General features: G+C 47.5%; 1 protein-coding gene across 2 annotated transcripts in view; it reads right to left on the bottom strand.

Moving 5' to 3' along the window:
• The window catches only part of tmem145 (transmembrane protein 145), a 47982-nt gene that overhangs the window by 28622 nt on the left and 3182 nt on the right, over window positions 1-16178 (bottom strand). For both annotated transcript variants that reach the window (XM_033031874.1, XM_033031875.1), the window contains exon 2: window positions 2724-2798. In XM_033031874.1, coding sequence (XP_032887765.1) covers window positions 2724-2798 — 75 coding nt within the window. The remainder of the gene's footprint in view (window positions 1-2723; window positions 2799-16178) is intronic.

The raw sequence follows: 16178 nt of genomic DNA, 5'->3' as shown, positions 1-16178 counted from the left end.
CTCAGTTTCTTAGTTTTGATGACCAATTATGCCCAATTAGTTTTTTTAATTGACTTTAAAAAGACAGAAAATATATCATAAACAGTTGTTGTGTTTTTGACACCACGATGTTTTTGATATATTAAATTTGAATATACGAAAAAATAATTAATTTGCCCAAAAATCACTGCTACCATAGGATACCTCGTTGGGGTTTGTGAAAAGCAGTCGAGGTTTGGAGCCTCCGTGGTTTAACTTACGGAGGTATCGACCCCGATAACGGTCGTTGCGACAATGGACACCAAGCACAACAACCGTTATCGGATCTTTGCTAGGCGGATTACCAGGCATGTTACTGTATTTTTCTCCTGGTATTGATGAAGATATTTCCCTAGATCATTATCAAAACCTATATATATGAGGGGCCAGCTATTTACAATATACATTAATGATTTAGATGAAGGGATTCAAAGTAACATTAGCAAATTTGCAGATGACACAAAGCTGGGTGGCAGTGTGACCTGTGAGGAGGATGCTATGAGAATGCAGGGTGACTTGGACAGGTTGGGTGAGTGGGCAGATACATGGCAGATGCAGTTTAATGTGCATAAATGTGAGGTTGTCCACTTTGGTAGCAAAAACAGGGAGACAGATTATCTAAATGGTGTCAAGTTGGGAAAAGTGGAAGTACACGGGATCTGGGGGTCCTTGTTCATCAGTCACTGAAAGTAAGCATGCAGGTACAGCAGGCAGTGAAGAAAGCGAATGGCATGTTGGCCTTTATAACAAGAGGAGTTGAGTATTGGAGCAAAGAGGTCCTTCTGCAGTTGTATAGGGCCCTAGTGAGACCACACCTGGAGGATTGTGTGCAGTTTTGGTCCCCTAATTTGAGGAAGGACATTCTTGCTATTGAGGGAGTGCAAGGTTAATTCCCGGGATGGCAGGACTGTCATTTGCTGAGAGAATGGAGTGGCTGGGCTTGTATGCTCTGGAGTTTAGAAGGATAAGAGAATATCTTATTGAAACATATAAGATTATTAAGGGTTTGGACATGCTAGAGGCAGGAAACATGTCCCCGATGTTTGGGGGGGGTCCAGAACCAGGGGCCACAGTTTAAGAATAAGGGGTAAGTCATTTCGAACGGAGAGGAGGAAACACTTATTGTCACAGAGAGTTGTGAGTCTGTGGAATTCTCTGCCTCAGAGGGCGGTGGAGGCCATTTCTCTGGATACTTTCAAGAGAGCCCTGGATAGGGCTCTTAAAGATAGCGGAGTCAGTGGGTATGGGGAGAAGGCAGGAACGGGGTACTGATTGAGGATGATCAGCCATGATCACATTGAATGGCGGTGCTAGCTCGAAGAGCCGAATGGCCTACTCCTGCACCTATTGTCTATTGCCATATGAAGTTTATTTATGAATTAAATATTCATGACTAAATGTGGCAGAGTTTTTATGTCACATTTTTGGTGTCCAAAATGGTGATAAAACGATGAAAATTTGTCTGTCATGAAAATGTTTTTGATTTTCGGTCTTGAAGTTATCTAATTTATATCTGTTATTTATAAGGTTTCACGTGATGGGTAGATTTTTGTTAAGAACGGTGTATTGGTGTAAAATCCTGAATAATAATCTTGTTCCTCAAAATCTCTCCAGTATTGTAAAAATACACATATAAAACCATAAGGAGATTGGGTAGGGTGAATGCACACATTTTCTTTCCATGGGGTTGGGGAATCAAGAACTAGAGGTTACAGTTTTAAGATAAGAGGGGAAGGATTTAATAGGATCTTGAGGGGCAACTTTTTCATACAGAGGGGGCGGTGGGTTTAACAACATTGAAAGATATTTGGGGAGATACATTTGAGGAGATAATAGGAAGGGTTCAGAGGGATATGGGCAAAAGCAAAGATCCTATAGCAAGCAAGATAGATCACTCAACGAAAAAGACGTAGTACGGTCATGGGCAGATTCATGGGTAATTTTCGGCCCCATTTCCGTAACCGGCTTCCGTCTCCGCACCAAAGATCCGATAGCGGAGCAAAGATACTAGTGCGGAGATGGAAGCCGGTTACGGAAACATCCTTGTAAAAATAAAAGTTCTTTGGTAAAAATCCTCATTTTCAGAATTATAATTTATTGACACAAACTGTTCCCCCGCAACATTGATTACACTGCGAGTCGGGTCGGGTCGGATTACTGAAATGGATGAAAAAAAGGCCCACGTTCTGCTCCGTTGCGTACTACACGTCAGCCCATTGCATTTAGCAGGAGAGGTTATCTTGCTCCGCTATAGGATTTTTGGGCAAAAGGGACTAGCTCAGATGGGGCATCTTGGTCGGCATGGACGAGTTCGGCCAAAGAGCTTGTTTTCACGCTGTATAACTATCATATCACAGCATGACATTGAGTTATAGATATATAAGAAACAAGGAACCCAGGCAAATAATACGCTAATTCTCTAGCCTTGTTTAGGCTAACACTCCTGAGCAAACCTTAATATTTGATTATACTGGACCAAACATTAAATGAGTCAACAAAATACAAAGGATATACATAAATAAATAAGAGAATGTAAATCTCTTACACGTTACATAATACTGTATTAGATCGATCAATGTCGGTTAATTGTTGGTTAATTTCTGGGTCCATTAGTCAGTCAAGCATTTCACTGATATACCTGAAGTATTCCCGTCAATAATTTCCACACATATCAGAAACTCAGACTGCATTAATTTAATGCTTACCTTGGGGTATCTGATATGATAGCTGATCTGTCCTTTTTCAGGTAGGAAACAAAATGTAGTCAAAAATATCCAATTCTGAAACAAAAATAAAATAATAACGTTTGTAAGAAAACAGATAAATGTTTGAAAAGGAATACTCCAGAACTTTGTGTTCTACCTAACCCCCTCCACCTCACTTTCCCCCCCTCTTTCAGTATCTTAGTTGCCCTGCATTATTTTACCTTACTTTGATATGTATTGAGGGTGGATAAAATAAGTATGAAGTACTTGATAAAGTTTTAACATATCACCAATTTGTGTACTGACAGGTACTATTGATGAAAAGCTGACCATCTGTTTCAGTGATGTAGAACATAGAACAGTACAGCACAGGATCAGGCCCTTTGGCCCACAATGTCCGTCCTGAATGTGAGTCCAAGATAAACTAACCTCATCTGCCTGTACTTGATCAATATACCTTCATTCCCTGCGCTTATCCAAAAACCTCTTAAACGACGCTATCGTATCTGCCTCCACCACCGTCCCAGTCAATGTGTTCCAGGCAGTTAATGGCAAGATCCTTAGCAACATTGATATGCAACAGGATCTTGGAGTCCAAGTTCATAGCTTAGCAGCATCAAGATGGCAGCAGAATAGGCCTTGCTTGCCTCCATTGCTAGAGGCATTAAATATAAGAGTCAAGAAGTCATGATGCAGCTCTATAGGACTTTGATTAGGCCACATTGAGAGTATTACATGCTACTCTGGTCACCCCATTACAGGAAAGATGTGGAGGCTTTGGAGAGGATGCAGAGCAGGTTTACCAGAATGCTGCCTGGATTAGAGGGTTTCAGCTACAGGGAGAGGTTGGATAAATTTGGATTGTTTTCTCTGCAACATTAGAGATTGAGAGGAGACTTGATATCTTCTATCTATTATACTAAAACTCATCTTGTTTGTTTTTATGTGTGTGTATGTGTGTGCGTGCCTGTCTGTGATCTCTGATTCGGTGATGTCATCAAATTACGGCAAAACAGTACATTAATCGTGCTACAATTTTTGGGCCACCTTACTCACAATTGTCATGTGGTGGTTTGTATCAAGTTTAGTTCAGATTTATGTTATATTTCACAAGTTATTCACATTTTTTAATTTACAAAACCCCAATTTGAAAAAAGATTTCTTCCCTCTGCACTGCCACTTACAACGTTGCTATCCCAGGATACTGAATCCTGCCCGCCCTAGCAAGTGCAATTGCCAACTACAATGTTGCAATTTTTAAATATTCCTGGCAGCAAGGATTTGTTTAAAGTTTAATGACAGAGGGTGCATTTTTTTAAATATTCCTGGCAGCAAGGATTTTTTTAAAGTTTAACTAGACCAAGTGCAGACCCGTTGGGTCTGCTCCCCCAACGCAGCCGTTCCCTACCCGTAGCCCCCACGTGAGACGTGGTCCTCCAACTCAAGCCGTTTAGGACTCAGCAATGCGGCTGTTTTTAAATGGCGTCTTTGAGGCGAGATGCGGGCGCCAGCAGCCGTTATGGTCGCTGGCCAGCAGGAGGCGACAAAATGAGTGAGTGGGGGGCGGGGGGGGGGGAGAAGGATTTTATTAAAAATGTGTACATAAACACGACAAAATTTAATCAGGAATGGATACTTGGAATGAAAAGTGAAATCTCTACCAAAATGGAAAAAATCTGGGCGTTTGTGGGTCTGGTGTTGGCGTAGCAACGAATCAAAGGCTGGCACCCACAAGCCAGGCAGAAACACACACACACACACACAGTTTTAATATTATTTAGATAGATATGGGAGGGTGAATAAAGGGAAATAAGCTGCCCCTGCACAGTTGGGGGCTATGGATGAGTGCTGGAATATTGCGTTGGGGGAACAGCTTGCGTTGGAGGAACGGGTGGAATATTGTGTTGGGGAATGGGTTGCGTTGGGAGACCAGGCCTCCCGTGGGTCTATGGGTTAGTGGTGGAATATTGCATTGGGGGACCAGGCCTCCCGTGTGACAGGGACCCAACAGGTCCCACTTGGTTTAGTATATATATTACTAAAACTCTCATCTTGTTTGTCCTTCCGTCTGTCTGTCTGTCTGCATGTGATTCATGCCGTGAATAACGCCAAAATGATACGCAATGGCACTAAAATGTTTGGACCACCTTACTCACAATTGTCTTATGGTGTGTTTTTATCGTTTCGTTCAGATTGATGGTATATTTTACAAGTTATTAACATTTTTTAATTTACAAATCCCCAATTTGAGAAAAATGTCTTCCCTGTGCTTACAATTATGACGTCATGATGGGATTGTAGCCCTGCTCGCAACAATGTTGCTATCCCTGTACACTGAGTTCTGCCAGCTAGCAAGTGCAATTGCATTTTTTTAAAAGTTAAAAATGAGGGAGGATGAATAAGGCAAAATGAGCAGCCCCTGCGCAGTTGGGGGCTATGGGTGAGTGGTGGAATATTGTGTTGGGGGAACAGGTTGCGTTGGGGGACCAGGCCTCCCGTCTGACAGGGACCCAACGGGTCCCACTTGGTCCAGTAAGTATATAAAATTATGACAGGCATAAATATGGTAGACAGTCAGAACCTTTTTCCCGGCATGGAAATATTTAACACTAGAGGGCATAGCAATAAGGTGAGAGTGGTAAATTTGATAGAGATGTGCAGGGCACGTTTTTTTGCAGAGTGGTGGGGGCCTGAAATGCACTGCCAGGGGTGATGGTGGAGGCAGATACAATAGTGGCATTTAAGGGGCTTTTGGATAGGCACATGGAAGTGCAGGGAACAGAGGGATATGGATCATGTACAGGCAGATCAACAATCGACTCTGTCCAGGGACCCCGATAGTCCTTTCAGGTTAGGCAGAGATTCACTTGCACCTCCTCCAACATCATCCGTTGTTCAAGATGTAGACTCTTATACAACGGCGAGACCAAACGTAGACTGGGCGATCGTTTTGCGGAGCATCTTCGCTCAGCCTGCCTGAACCTACCTGATCTCCCGGTTGCCGGTCACTTAATTATCCTTCCCAATCCTACACAGACCTTTCTGTTCTAGGTCTCCTCCATTGTGAAAATTGAGGCTAAACGCAAATTGGAGGACAGCATCCCATATTTCGCTTGGGGAGCTTACATGTGGTATGAATGTTGATTTCTCTCACCAGGTAGCCCCGGCATTTCATCTCTCTCTATCCCACCCCCACCCAAGTCGATGGCCTGTTTCCTTTATCGTCATTACTTTTTTGCATATCGTTTATTCATTGTTCTTTATCTCTTCACATCATTGTCTAAATCTCTCTTTTCCCTTATCCCTAACCAGTCTGAAGAAGGGTCCCGACCCGAAACGTCACCCATTCTTCTCTGCAGAGATGATGCCTGTCCCGCTGAGTTACTCCAGCTTTTTGTGTCTATCTTCTGTACTGTTCCATGTTCTACTATATATATTGAACTTATTTTTGTTGTTTACTCTGGTTTCTACTGAATACTGTGTTTATTTATCTGTTGTGCTGCTACAGGTAAGAATTTTATTGTTCTATTTCGGGACATATGACAATAAAACATTCTTTACTGTTTTACAGATCACTGCATGTTATTTCTATTAATACCTCAGTATTTTAATTCACTTTCTTCAAGATGTTACACAGGGTGATAATACATTTTAATACATTTAATACATACCAGTGAACCAGGTAGTTCGAAAGGGAACAAGAAAAAACAGAGCTCCAGTGAGTGGAAAATGAGTGCAGAGACTGAGGCCCCATTGTGTTAGCAGGGGAGTGGAAAGAACACAGTAAATGAAACATTACCTGGTGAACCAACTGCCCAGCTATCTGGTTTCCCAATGTTCAGATAGCGGGTTATTTAGAGTTTTACTGTACTGTTTACTGTGTAAAGTTTGAACTGAAAAAATGTCTTCTCTGTTTTTGGCTTTGTCCTAACTCCTTGAAAATATGCTTGTGAGCTCCGAAGCGAGAACACGGGGGAGCTCCGAAGCAGAGACCACATGGGAGCTCCAACGCGGAGACCACAGGGGAGCCAGCGGGCTTAAATAATTGCTTATGTAAGTATGAGTTTACGTAAGTCACCTGTTGCTTAAGTCGGGGAGTTGACTGTATTCCTATGAGTATTTCTCACTGTTGCTGCTTACATTTTTACATCTCCTGCACTGCCTCAGCTTCATTTTCTCATATTTGGCTCAACTCCAAAGAAACTGGACAAAACCATAAATCTTCTCTCAGGTAACAATATAATCCATAAACGGCCTTCGGAGAGATAAACCACTGCAACAACATTCAAGACTTACTACAGACATGACCAATATTCTTCGTCTCTGGGTACCGTTTCTTAATTGTCCGCACAATCTCACAAAGCTGGAAGATCGGTTGCAAACCTACGAAGGAATCCACCCAAACCCCTAAACACTCAGTCCCAGTGCCTTCGATAGATGACCTTATCAAACAGCTGACAATATCAAATCACTTAAGGCGCATGCAACTGATTAACATCTCCTTGAAAAGCCAGGGAACACTTGGTGTGATGTGTGTCAAAGCAGGCAAGGTGAAATCTGACTGCAGCTAAAACCTATTTCAAACAAATCAAATACAAAAGCAGATCATGAGTCGTCAAGAGTGTTTAATTATCATAAGCAACGGCAGCAGAACAATGAGATTCATACTTACTGCAGCTTAGCAGACCCATTAATCTCTATAATACTAAAACTCTTCATCTTGTTTGTGGCTGTGTTTGTGTGTGTGTGTGTGTGTGTTTGAGTGTGTGTGTGTGTATGTGTGTGCGTGTCAATATCTGGTTAATTCCTATTTTCTTCCAAACACTAGGCCACAGCCTTCCCATTTTTACACATCCTACTCAGATTTTTCCGGTCGAGGCGATACATATCTTCCCGTCGCATTCCCACCTATATTTCCGAAGTTGTTAATCGTTAAAAACAGCCCGAAAACTCACCTATTTCAGAAAAAAAACCCCGAGTGACGTCACAACGCACTCGCAAGGCAGGACGTGACACTCCAGTGCTCGCGGTGAACGAGGAGTGGCGGCGGCTGCCGGCGCTCGATGCCTGGTGGGGATGCCTGGTGGTACTGGAGCTGGAGTGAGGGCCGAGCCCGGAGCTTGGGATGGGGCCGTGACCGAGGCCGAGGACGAGTCTGGGTCCGGGTCAGGGACGAGCCCGGAGAGGAAGTCGGGGCCTGCACTGGAGCCCAGGCGGCAGCCGAGCTGACGGCTAGAGTCTACAGCAAGAGCCGGGCCGAGTACGAGAACCAGGCCGAGTTCCAGGCCCTGGCGCTGCTCTACGACCTGCGAAGGTCCTGGGGCAGGGAATGGTAGTGAGGGGAGGAGGATGAGGGAAATGAGGAGGGAGATGGGGTGGGGAGTGGGGTGGTAGAAGGAGATGGGGGGTGTGGAGGCGGGAGATGCCCCCTCCCTATCTACTCTCACTCCCACCCTCCCTACCCCCCTCCCTCTCTACTCCCCTCCCTCTCCCTCTCTACCCCTTCCCCATCCCTCTCTACCCCCCTCCCTCTCCCTCTCTAGCCCCCTCCCCCTCTACCCCCCACCCTCTCTGCTCCCCCCTTCCTCTCTACCACCCCTCCCTCTTTAGGGATTGAAGAGGGAGGGTGAAGAGGAGGAGGAGGGAGTGTTGGGGGATGAGGAGAAATGAGCTGTGCCTGCACAGTTGGGGGCTAGCGTGAGTGGTGCAATATTGCGTTGGGGGAACGGGTGAGTGGTGGAATCTTGTGTTGGGGGAGCAGTCCCAACACAAACAGGTCAACCAGGGATTTTCCGGCAAATTATGGTCCGGCACCTCCTTTAATCCAGTCAATATTACTTGAAATCGCCCTCCCCCCCACCACCCCCAGGTCCCCTCGAAAATGTGGCGCATAAGTTAGGTGAGGCAACCAATTTCAACTTCATCAGGACTTCCACACCGATTGACGGGTCAAAATTTCCCCCTGCAGCCGAGGCCCTGGAACACCCGTGCGGCCGGTGCCGGCAGACCTGTTCCTATAGCTGACTTTCAAGGCCAAATTTGTGGGCCCATATCTCGGCTTCTCAGTGGACTGTTCCAGTACTGTTGGACTCCTCTCAGGGGCCGAGACCTCTGTTGGTCCAGCAAAACGAATGAACCAGAAAGGCTCTGGAGCCAAGGATGCCGGAAAATCGGTAGTGGACTTGTACATAATGATCAATAATATAAACTAATAAGCTATACTAAGTAACCTTAATCTGTAGTGCAACCAAAGACACAGTCCACAGAGATCAAAATTGCTGAGGTAGTACTCAGCGTTGTGCAGTGTCCAAAGTCAATCATGCAATGATAATTTAATTGTCCCTCAGTAAGCTCGCCTCGTTTAAAGTAATACATAGAGACAAGGGGCTTTGTTGTCCATCCAAAAAAATCTAATCAAAAGGCACCCTTTTTAAAAGGAGCACAACTAAAAATAGAACATTACAGAAAACAAGGTTTTACTTAAGATGCCTAATGCTCTGGTTTCCCACAAGTGGTCACATGATTCCACAATCTTTGCCAATATTTCAATTATGAACAAATATTCCCACCAATTTATCATTCTGCCTAACTGCAGAAACAAAGCATGACTGTTAAACAAGTCCAAGATAAGCAATCAGTTAGAAAACTGTTGTTGGTGAGTGAACTAGAACTCTTTATTCCAGTAAATGATATCACGTGGATGGCTGGATATTTCTGTATGATCAATGCTTAGACTTTAGAGATACAGCGTGAAAACAGGCCCTTCTGCCTTCCGACTCCACACCAACCAGTGACCTCCCATATACAATAAAATACAATACAATTTATTTATTGTCATTTGAACCTCAAATGAAGTTCAAACGAAATTTGGTTTCTGCAGTCCGAGGATACCAGCACTATCCTGCACACCAGGGACAATTATACAATTTTACAATTTTTAGCGAAGGCAATTAACCCACAAACCTATACGTCTTTGGAGTGTGGGAGAAAATTGGAGCGCCTGGAGAAAATCCACGCGGTCACAGGGAGAACGTATAAACTCCGTACAGACAGCACCCGTAGTCGAAACTGGGTCTCTGACGCTGTAAGGCAGCAACTCTACTGCTGCTCCACTGTGGCGCCCAATTAATGGGGGAGGGGGGTGTGTGGGAGAGGGGGGGGGGGGTTGGGGGAAGAGGGTGTGGGGTGGGCAGGTGGTAGGAGGGGGGGGGGGGTGTGTGAGGGGGAAGAGAGCTCGGAGAAAAGGCGGGGGTTGTGGGGGAGAGGGTGATATCACGGGGGAGGGGGGCAGGAGCCAGCGAGGGGGACCAGAGGGGAAGGGGCTGGAGCTGACGTTGCGATGGGGACTCACAGCGGGCGCTGGTCGTTTTCCTCCGCCGGGGTCAGAGTCTCCGCTTTCCGTTTGGCGACATCGGCAAAATCTCCAATTCCGGGCTGGGTTGGATCTCTGATGCTGGGCTGGGTCTCCGACCCAATCTCCCTCCGCAAATTGTGTCCGGTTGGAGATGTCCGCCGGCCATCCAGGCCTCGCAGCTCAGGAGAACGGTGAGTAACCTGGCGAAATATCGTAGTGCTATCGTGTACTGTTTTTGCGCAAATAGAATGACCGCACAAACCAGAAGATAACAAGATGGATGGATGGATGGATGGATGGATGGATGGATGGATGGATGGATGGATGGATGGATGGATGGATGGATGGATGGATGGATGGATGGATGGATGGATGGAGCGATGGATGGAGCGATGGATGGAGGGATGGATGGATGGATGGATGGATGGATGGATGGATGGATGGATGGATGGATGGATGGATGGATGGAGCGATGGATGGATGGATGGATGGATGGATGGATGGATGGGTGGGTGGGTGGGTGGGTGGGTGGATGGGTGGGTGGGTGGGTGGGTGGGTGGGTGGGTGGGTGGATGGATGGATGGATGGATGGATGGATGGATGGATGGATGGATGGATGGATGGATGGATGGATGGATGGATGGATGGATGGATGGAGCGATGGAGCGATGGATGGATGGAGCGATGGATGGAGCGATGGATGGAGCGATGGAGCAGCAGCAGCTCTACCATATTGTCACCGTGCTGCCCACTGTGGTCCTGAACAGTGTTTTATTAAAATGTAATTCCACATGCTGGAGCCTGCTTAGACAGCTGTTATCCCAGCGGCTGACAAGAGAAGGTATCTAAGTAAAAATAATGTACAGAGAGTGAAGACAGGGCGGCATGGTGGCGCAGTGGTAAAGTTGCTGCCTTACAGCAGCCAACATATGTTTAGATGTAATGTATACACACACAGTACTTTTTTTTCTCATTTATTATTTTGTTTACAGTGTACTATATTTACATATTCTGTCGTGCTGCTGCAAGTAAGAGTTTCATTGTTCTATTTGGGACATATGACGATAAAACACTCTTGATTCTTGATACGACGTCGCATACTGTCATTCCTTCTTCTCCCTGCTCTCATCGGCCAGACTCAGGAATAGCTTTGTCCCCTCTGTTTTCAGGGTTCTGAACAGTCCTTCCATAAGCTAGAGTACTACCCAATTCACCTCTCTACCATTGCGCACATTGGACTTGTCTATGGAACTGATGCTCTACGATGCCGAGAACTATATTCTGCACTCTACATCTTCTATTGTACCTACTGTACTTGAGTTTGACTTGTAAAAACAAGTATAGTATTACCTGATCCATTTAGCACGCAAATAAAATTGCATTTGACTCAACCTTGGTACAAGAAAGTTTTGGCCAAGGAAGCACCCAATTGCCTTGGAATGGAAGTACGGCATATCTCCATACCAACCTACAAAAGCGCTGATGAAAGCATTTTATCAGGATGCATCATACCCTGGATTGGGAACAGCTCCATCCGACCACAATAAATTGCAGACTTATTGAAATATCCCAGACCATTACACAAACGAGCCAACCTTCCATTGAAAAGTCTGAAGAGTCATGACCTGAAACTTCACATATCCATTTTCTCTGGAGATGCTGCTGAGACCCGCTGAGCTACTCCAGGATGTTGTGTCTATCTCCCTTCCATTGAATCCATCTATACTTCACGGTGCCTCGGCAAGGTCACCAGCATAATCAAGGATCAGTTACATCCTCTTCTCCCCTCTCCCATCAAAGGAGCGAATTAATAATATTAATATATCAGGGGGGGGGGGGGGGGTTAGTGTGTGTGTGCGGGGGATGGTTAGTGTGTGTGGGTGACACCGCAGGCCGCCCCCCTCCCCCCCCCTCGCAGCCGCACGTTGAGGGGACATTCTCTGTGCTGCCCCCGCAGGGGGGAGGGACTATAAAACCTGGAAATATGGTGGCTCACTCAGAGGGTGACGTCAAGATGGCGCTGAGTGCAGGCGCCGTTGATTAATTCAGCTGAGCTGCTCTGTCTATGGTGAGTGTGTTTGTTGGATGTTATTGCACGTTTTTGCTTCAGCACCAGCAGCCTCTACAGGAGGCTTTAAACATTTGGTTTACACACTGTATATTCAACACGTTCTGAAGTTACTTGGCATTTTAGTATTGGATGAGTGTGTGTGAGTGAATGAGTCTGTGTATGTGTGAATGAGTCTGTGTGTGTATGTCTGTGAATGAGTCTGTGTGCATGTGTGGGAATGAGTCTGTGTGCATGTGTGGGAATGAGTCTGTGTGTGTATCAGTCTGTGTGTGTGTGTGTGTGTGTGTGTGTGTGTGTGTGTGTGTGTGTGAATGAGTATGTGTGTGTGTGTGTGTGAATGAGTGTGTGTATGTGAATGAGTCTGTGTGTGTGTGTGTGTGTGTGTGTGTGTGTGAATGACAAGGAGCAGAGTGGGGGGTGGGGGGTGAAGGGAGGAGGGGTGACTGAGTGAACTGCCAGCGTACCAGGCGTGAGTGACTGCACTGCCAGCCCACGAGCCGTGAGTAAGTAAATTGCCAGCCCACCAGCCGTAAGTGACTGAACTGCCAGCCCAATAATCCATTCAGTCCACCCTCTCCTCCTTCTCTCTCACACTCTGTCACCTGTTTTGGGCAGAATTTCTGGCAGTTTCTCAGCTGCCCGCCTGCCAGGTCCGAGTGACTGTACTGCCAGGCTTCAGTGACTGAGCTGCCAGCCCAAGAATCCATTCGGCCCACAATGTCTATACTAGCGCTCTGGAAACCAGTACCTTCGGCCCACAACACCCATACTAGCGCAACAGAAAGCTCCCCCCCCCCCCCCCCCCCCCCCCCCCACTGGCGAGCAATATTGGAATTGGTGGAGAGGTGGAATATTGCGTTGGGTGACCAGCCCTCCCGTGTGATGCTGGGCCCCCCTTAGTCTAGTATTATACCACTTCCCTTTGTTCTCGTGTCTGTGTGCGCCAGGGTTTTGTTTTATTTCTTTTAATCTCCTTAATTTCTATTTTCTTCCAAACGCTAGGCCACAGTCTTCCCATTTTCACACATGCTACTCACATTTTTTCCGCGGACCGGATAAATATCTCCCTGTCGCATTTCAACCTATATTTCACAAGTTACTAACCTTTTAAAAACAGCTTCAAAATATTAGAACGTTTTCCAAGCTCTCATTTTGAAGAAATAAATTCCGACTGACGTCACAATCAACTCACAAGGCACGACGGGACACTCCACGCGGGAGGGGGACTCAAGCGCTCCAACCACAAAAATTAAAAAAACAGACTGACATCACAATCCACACGCAAGTCGGGTCCTCAGGTCGACACCCGCCCGCGGCCTCGCTCGGGTCCTCGATCCACGTCCGCCCGCGGCCTCACTCGGGGTCCTCGGGTCCACGCCCTCCCCCGGCCTCGCTCGGCGTCTCCGGTCCGCGCCCGCCTGCGGCCTCGCTCGGTTCATCAGGTTGACGCCGGCCCACGGCCCGGTGCCTGGCGGGGAGGCTGCTGCTGCGGGCCGAGCCCCGCCAATGGTCTGGGTTGGAGCAGAGCCTGGAGCTGGAGTGAGGGCCGAGCTCGGGGCTTGGGATGGGGCCGCGACCGGCGCCGAAAAAGATGCCGCCGGTGGAACCAAGGACGAGCCGGAGTCAGGGACGAGCCCGGAGATGAAGTCCGGGCCTGGACTGGAGACTATGCGGCGGCCGAGCTGACGGCTGCAGTCTACAGCCAGGGCCGGGCTGAGTACGAGAACCAGGCTGAGTTCCAGGCCCTGGCGCTGCTCTACGACCTGGGTAGATGCTGTGGCAGGGAATGGGAGTGAGGGGTGGAGGATGAGGGAAATGAAGAGGGAGATGGAGTGGGGTCTCTACCCCCCCTCTCTCTGCCCCTCTCCCCTCCCCCTCTACTCCCCCCCTCCCTCTCTACCCCCTCCCCCTCCCCCTCCACCCCATCCCCCTCCACCCCATCCTTCTCTACTCCCTCCCGTTCCACCCCCTCCCCCCTCCCTCTCTACCCCCTCCCCATCCCTTTCTACTCCCCTCCCTCTCTACCATCACTCCCTCTCTACCCTTCCTCCCTCTCTTGGGAGTGGTGAGTATTGGGACCTTTGGGTGAGTGGTGAGTATTGCGTTCGGGGACCAGCTCTCCCCTGTGACGCTGCACGGCCCTCCTAATCCTCGCTCTCTACCCCCCCGTCCCCTCCCTCTCTATCTCCTGCCCCTCCCTCTACCCTTTCTCATTACCCTCCTCCCCCTCCCTCTCTACCCCCTCCTCCCTCTCTACCCCTCCCCCCTCCCTGCTCCCCCCCCCCCCTTGTCCCTCTCTGCCCCCCTCCCTCTCTAGGGGGTGGTGAGTATTGGGACCTATGGGTGAGTGGTGGATTATTGCGTTTGGGAACCAGCCCCCCACCCCTCAATCTCTACCCCCCTCCCTCTCTACCCCCTCCCCCTCTACCCCATCACCCTCTCTACCCCCTCCTCTTCCCTCTCTACCCCCCTCCCTCTCTCTCTCTAGCCGCACCTGCACAGTTGGGGGTTATGCAAGAGTGGATAGTGCGGGGGATGGGGGAAAACGAGCGAATTAATAATATTAATATAACATCAAGGGGGGAGGGTTAGTGTGTGTATGTGACTGTGCTTTACTCAAGATTCCAGTATTTGCAGTTCCTTGGGCCTTCATTATTAATTAACATTTCCTTAGTTACTTTTTGCAGATGCCACTGAACCTTCATTTATTTTGGCATATGGATGTCACTAGCAAGCCCAGCAAACGTCACCTATCCATGTTCACCAGAGATGCTGCCTGGCCTGCTGAGTTACTCCAGCACTTTGAGTCATTTTGTGTAAACCAGCAAATGCATATCCTGCAAACCAGCATATCCTGTTTCAGCATTCGTTACACTTGCCGTTGAGGTGGCGATGGTGATCTGCTGTTTTGAACCACTGCCTTCCTTCGAGTGAAAGCAGTCCCATGGTGTTATTAGTGCAGAAGTTTCAGTGTGTGGACATAATGATGATGAAGAACCTGTGATGCACTCAAAATCAGTACGGAACATGCAGGTAGTGGTGCTTATAAATGGCTTGTTTCTGCCATGTACAACTCTATGACTTGATAGCACCATCAACGATAGCTTCCTTCCTTATGATTGAACGGAGATTCATTGGCTGGCAATGAGCTGAATTGGATCTGTCCTGCTTTTTTGTGAACGGACCATCCATGGATAATTTTCCACCATGATGGGCAGATGCTCACGCTGTAACTGTATTGGAACAGTTTGGCCAAAGGCACAGCTAGTTCTGAAGCCAGGAACTTTTGCTGGTATGTTCTCTGGTTCCGTAACGTATATTGTATCTAGAGTTGTCAGCAAGTCCTTGCTGTTATGTGCAGCGAATGGGCCGGATAAGGATCACGGTGGTCACAGCGGTAGAGTTGCTACCTTACAGCGAATGCAGCGCCGGAGACCCGGGTTCGATCCCGACCGGGTGCTGTCTGTATGGAGTTTGTGCGTTCTCCCCGTGTCCTGTGTGGGTTTTCTCCGGGTGCTCCTGTTTCCTTCCACACTCCAAAGACGTACAGGTTTTAGGTTAATTGGCTTGGTAAATGTAAAAATTGTCCCTAGTGGGCATAGGATAGTGTTAGTGCGCGGGGATCGCTGGTCAGTGCGGACCCGGTGGGCCAGAAGGGCCTATTTCCATGCTGTATCTCTAAACTAAACTAAAGGAGCTTCTGTGGTGATGAGGATATGAAAGAGAAACCCAAGATGGATCATCTGTTTGGCACATCTGATTGCCCCTCATCATTCAATGGCATCACCATTGTTAAGTCCCTCACCAGCCATTTTACTTCCTCCTCCCATTAGCAGTTTAATTGTCCACCATCATTTAAGCCAAGATGACAATCCCACACCAGCCTTTTTACTTCCTCTTTCCATTATCCACTTAATTGTAGGTATGTTGCAAAACCTACCTTAAGCGTCGCTGCAGATCTGTCCCTGCCCGTGTGCGTGATTTTGGCGCCGTTGTGAGGGGGGCGGGATTAAAATGCGATTTTCCCTAG

The sequence above is a fragment of the Amblyraja radiata genome, chromosome 13 (genome assembly GCF_010909765.2).
Source record: "Amblyraja radiata isolate CabotCenter1 chromosome 13, sAmbRad1.1.pri, whole genome shotgun sequence".
Taxonomy (NCBI): Eukaryota; Metazoa; Chordata; class Chondrichthyes; order Rajiformes; family Rajidae; genus Amblyraja; species Amblyraja radiata.
Note: the sequence above shows the minus strand (reverse complement) of the source record. Positions and strands in the feature narration are given on the sequence as shown.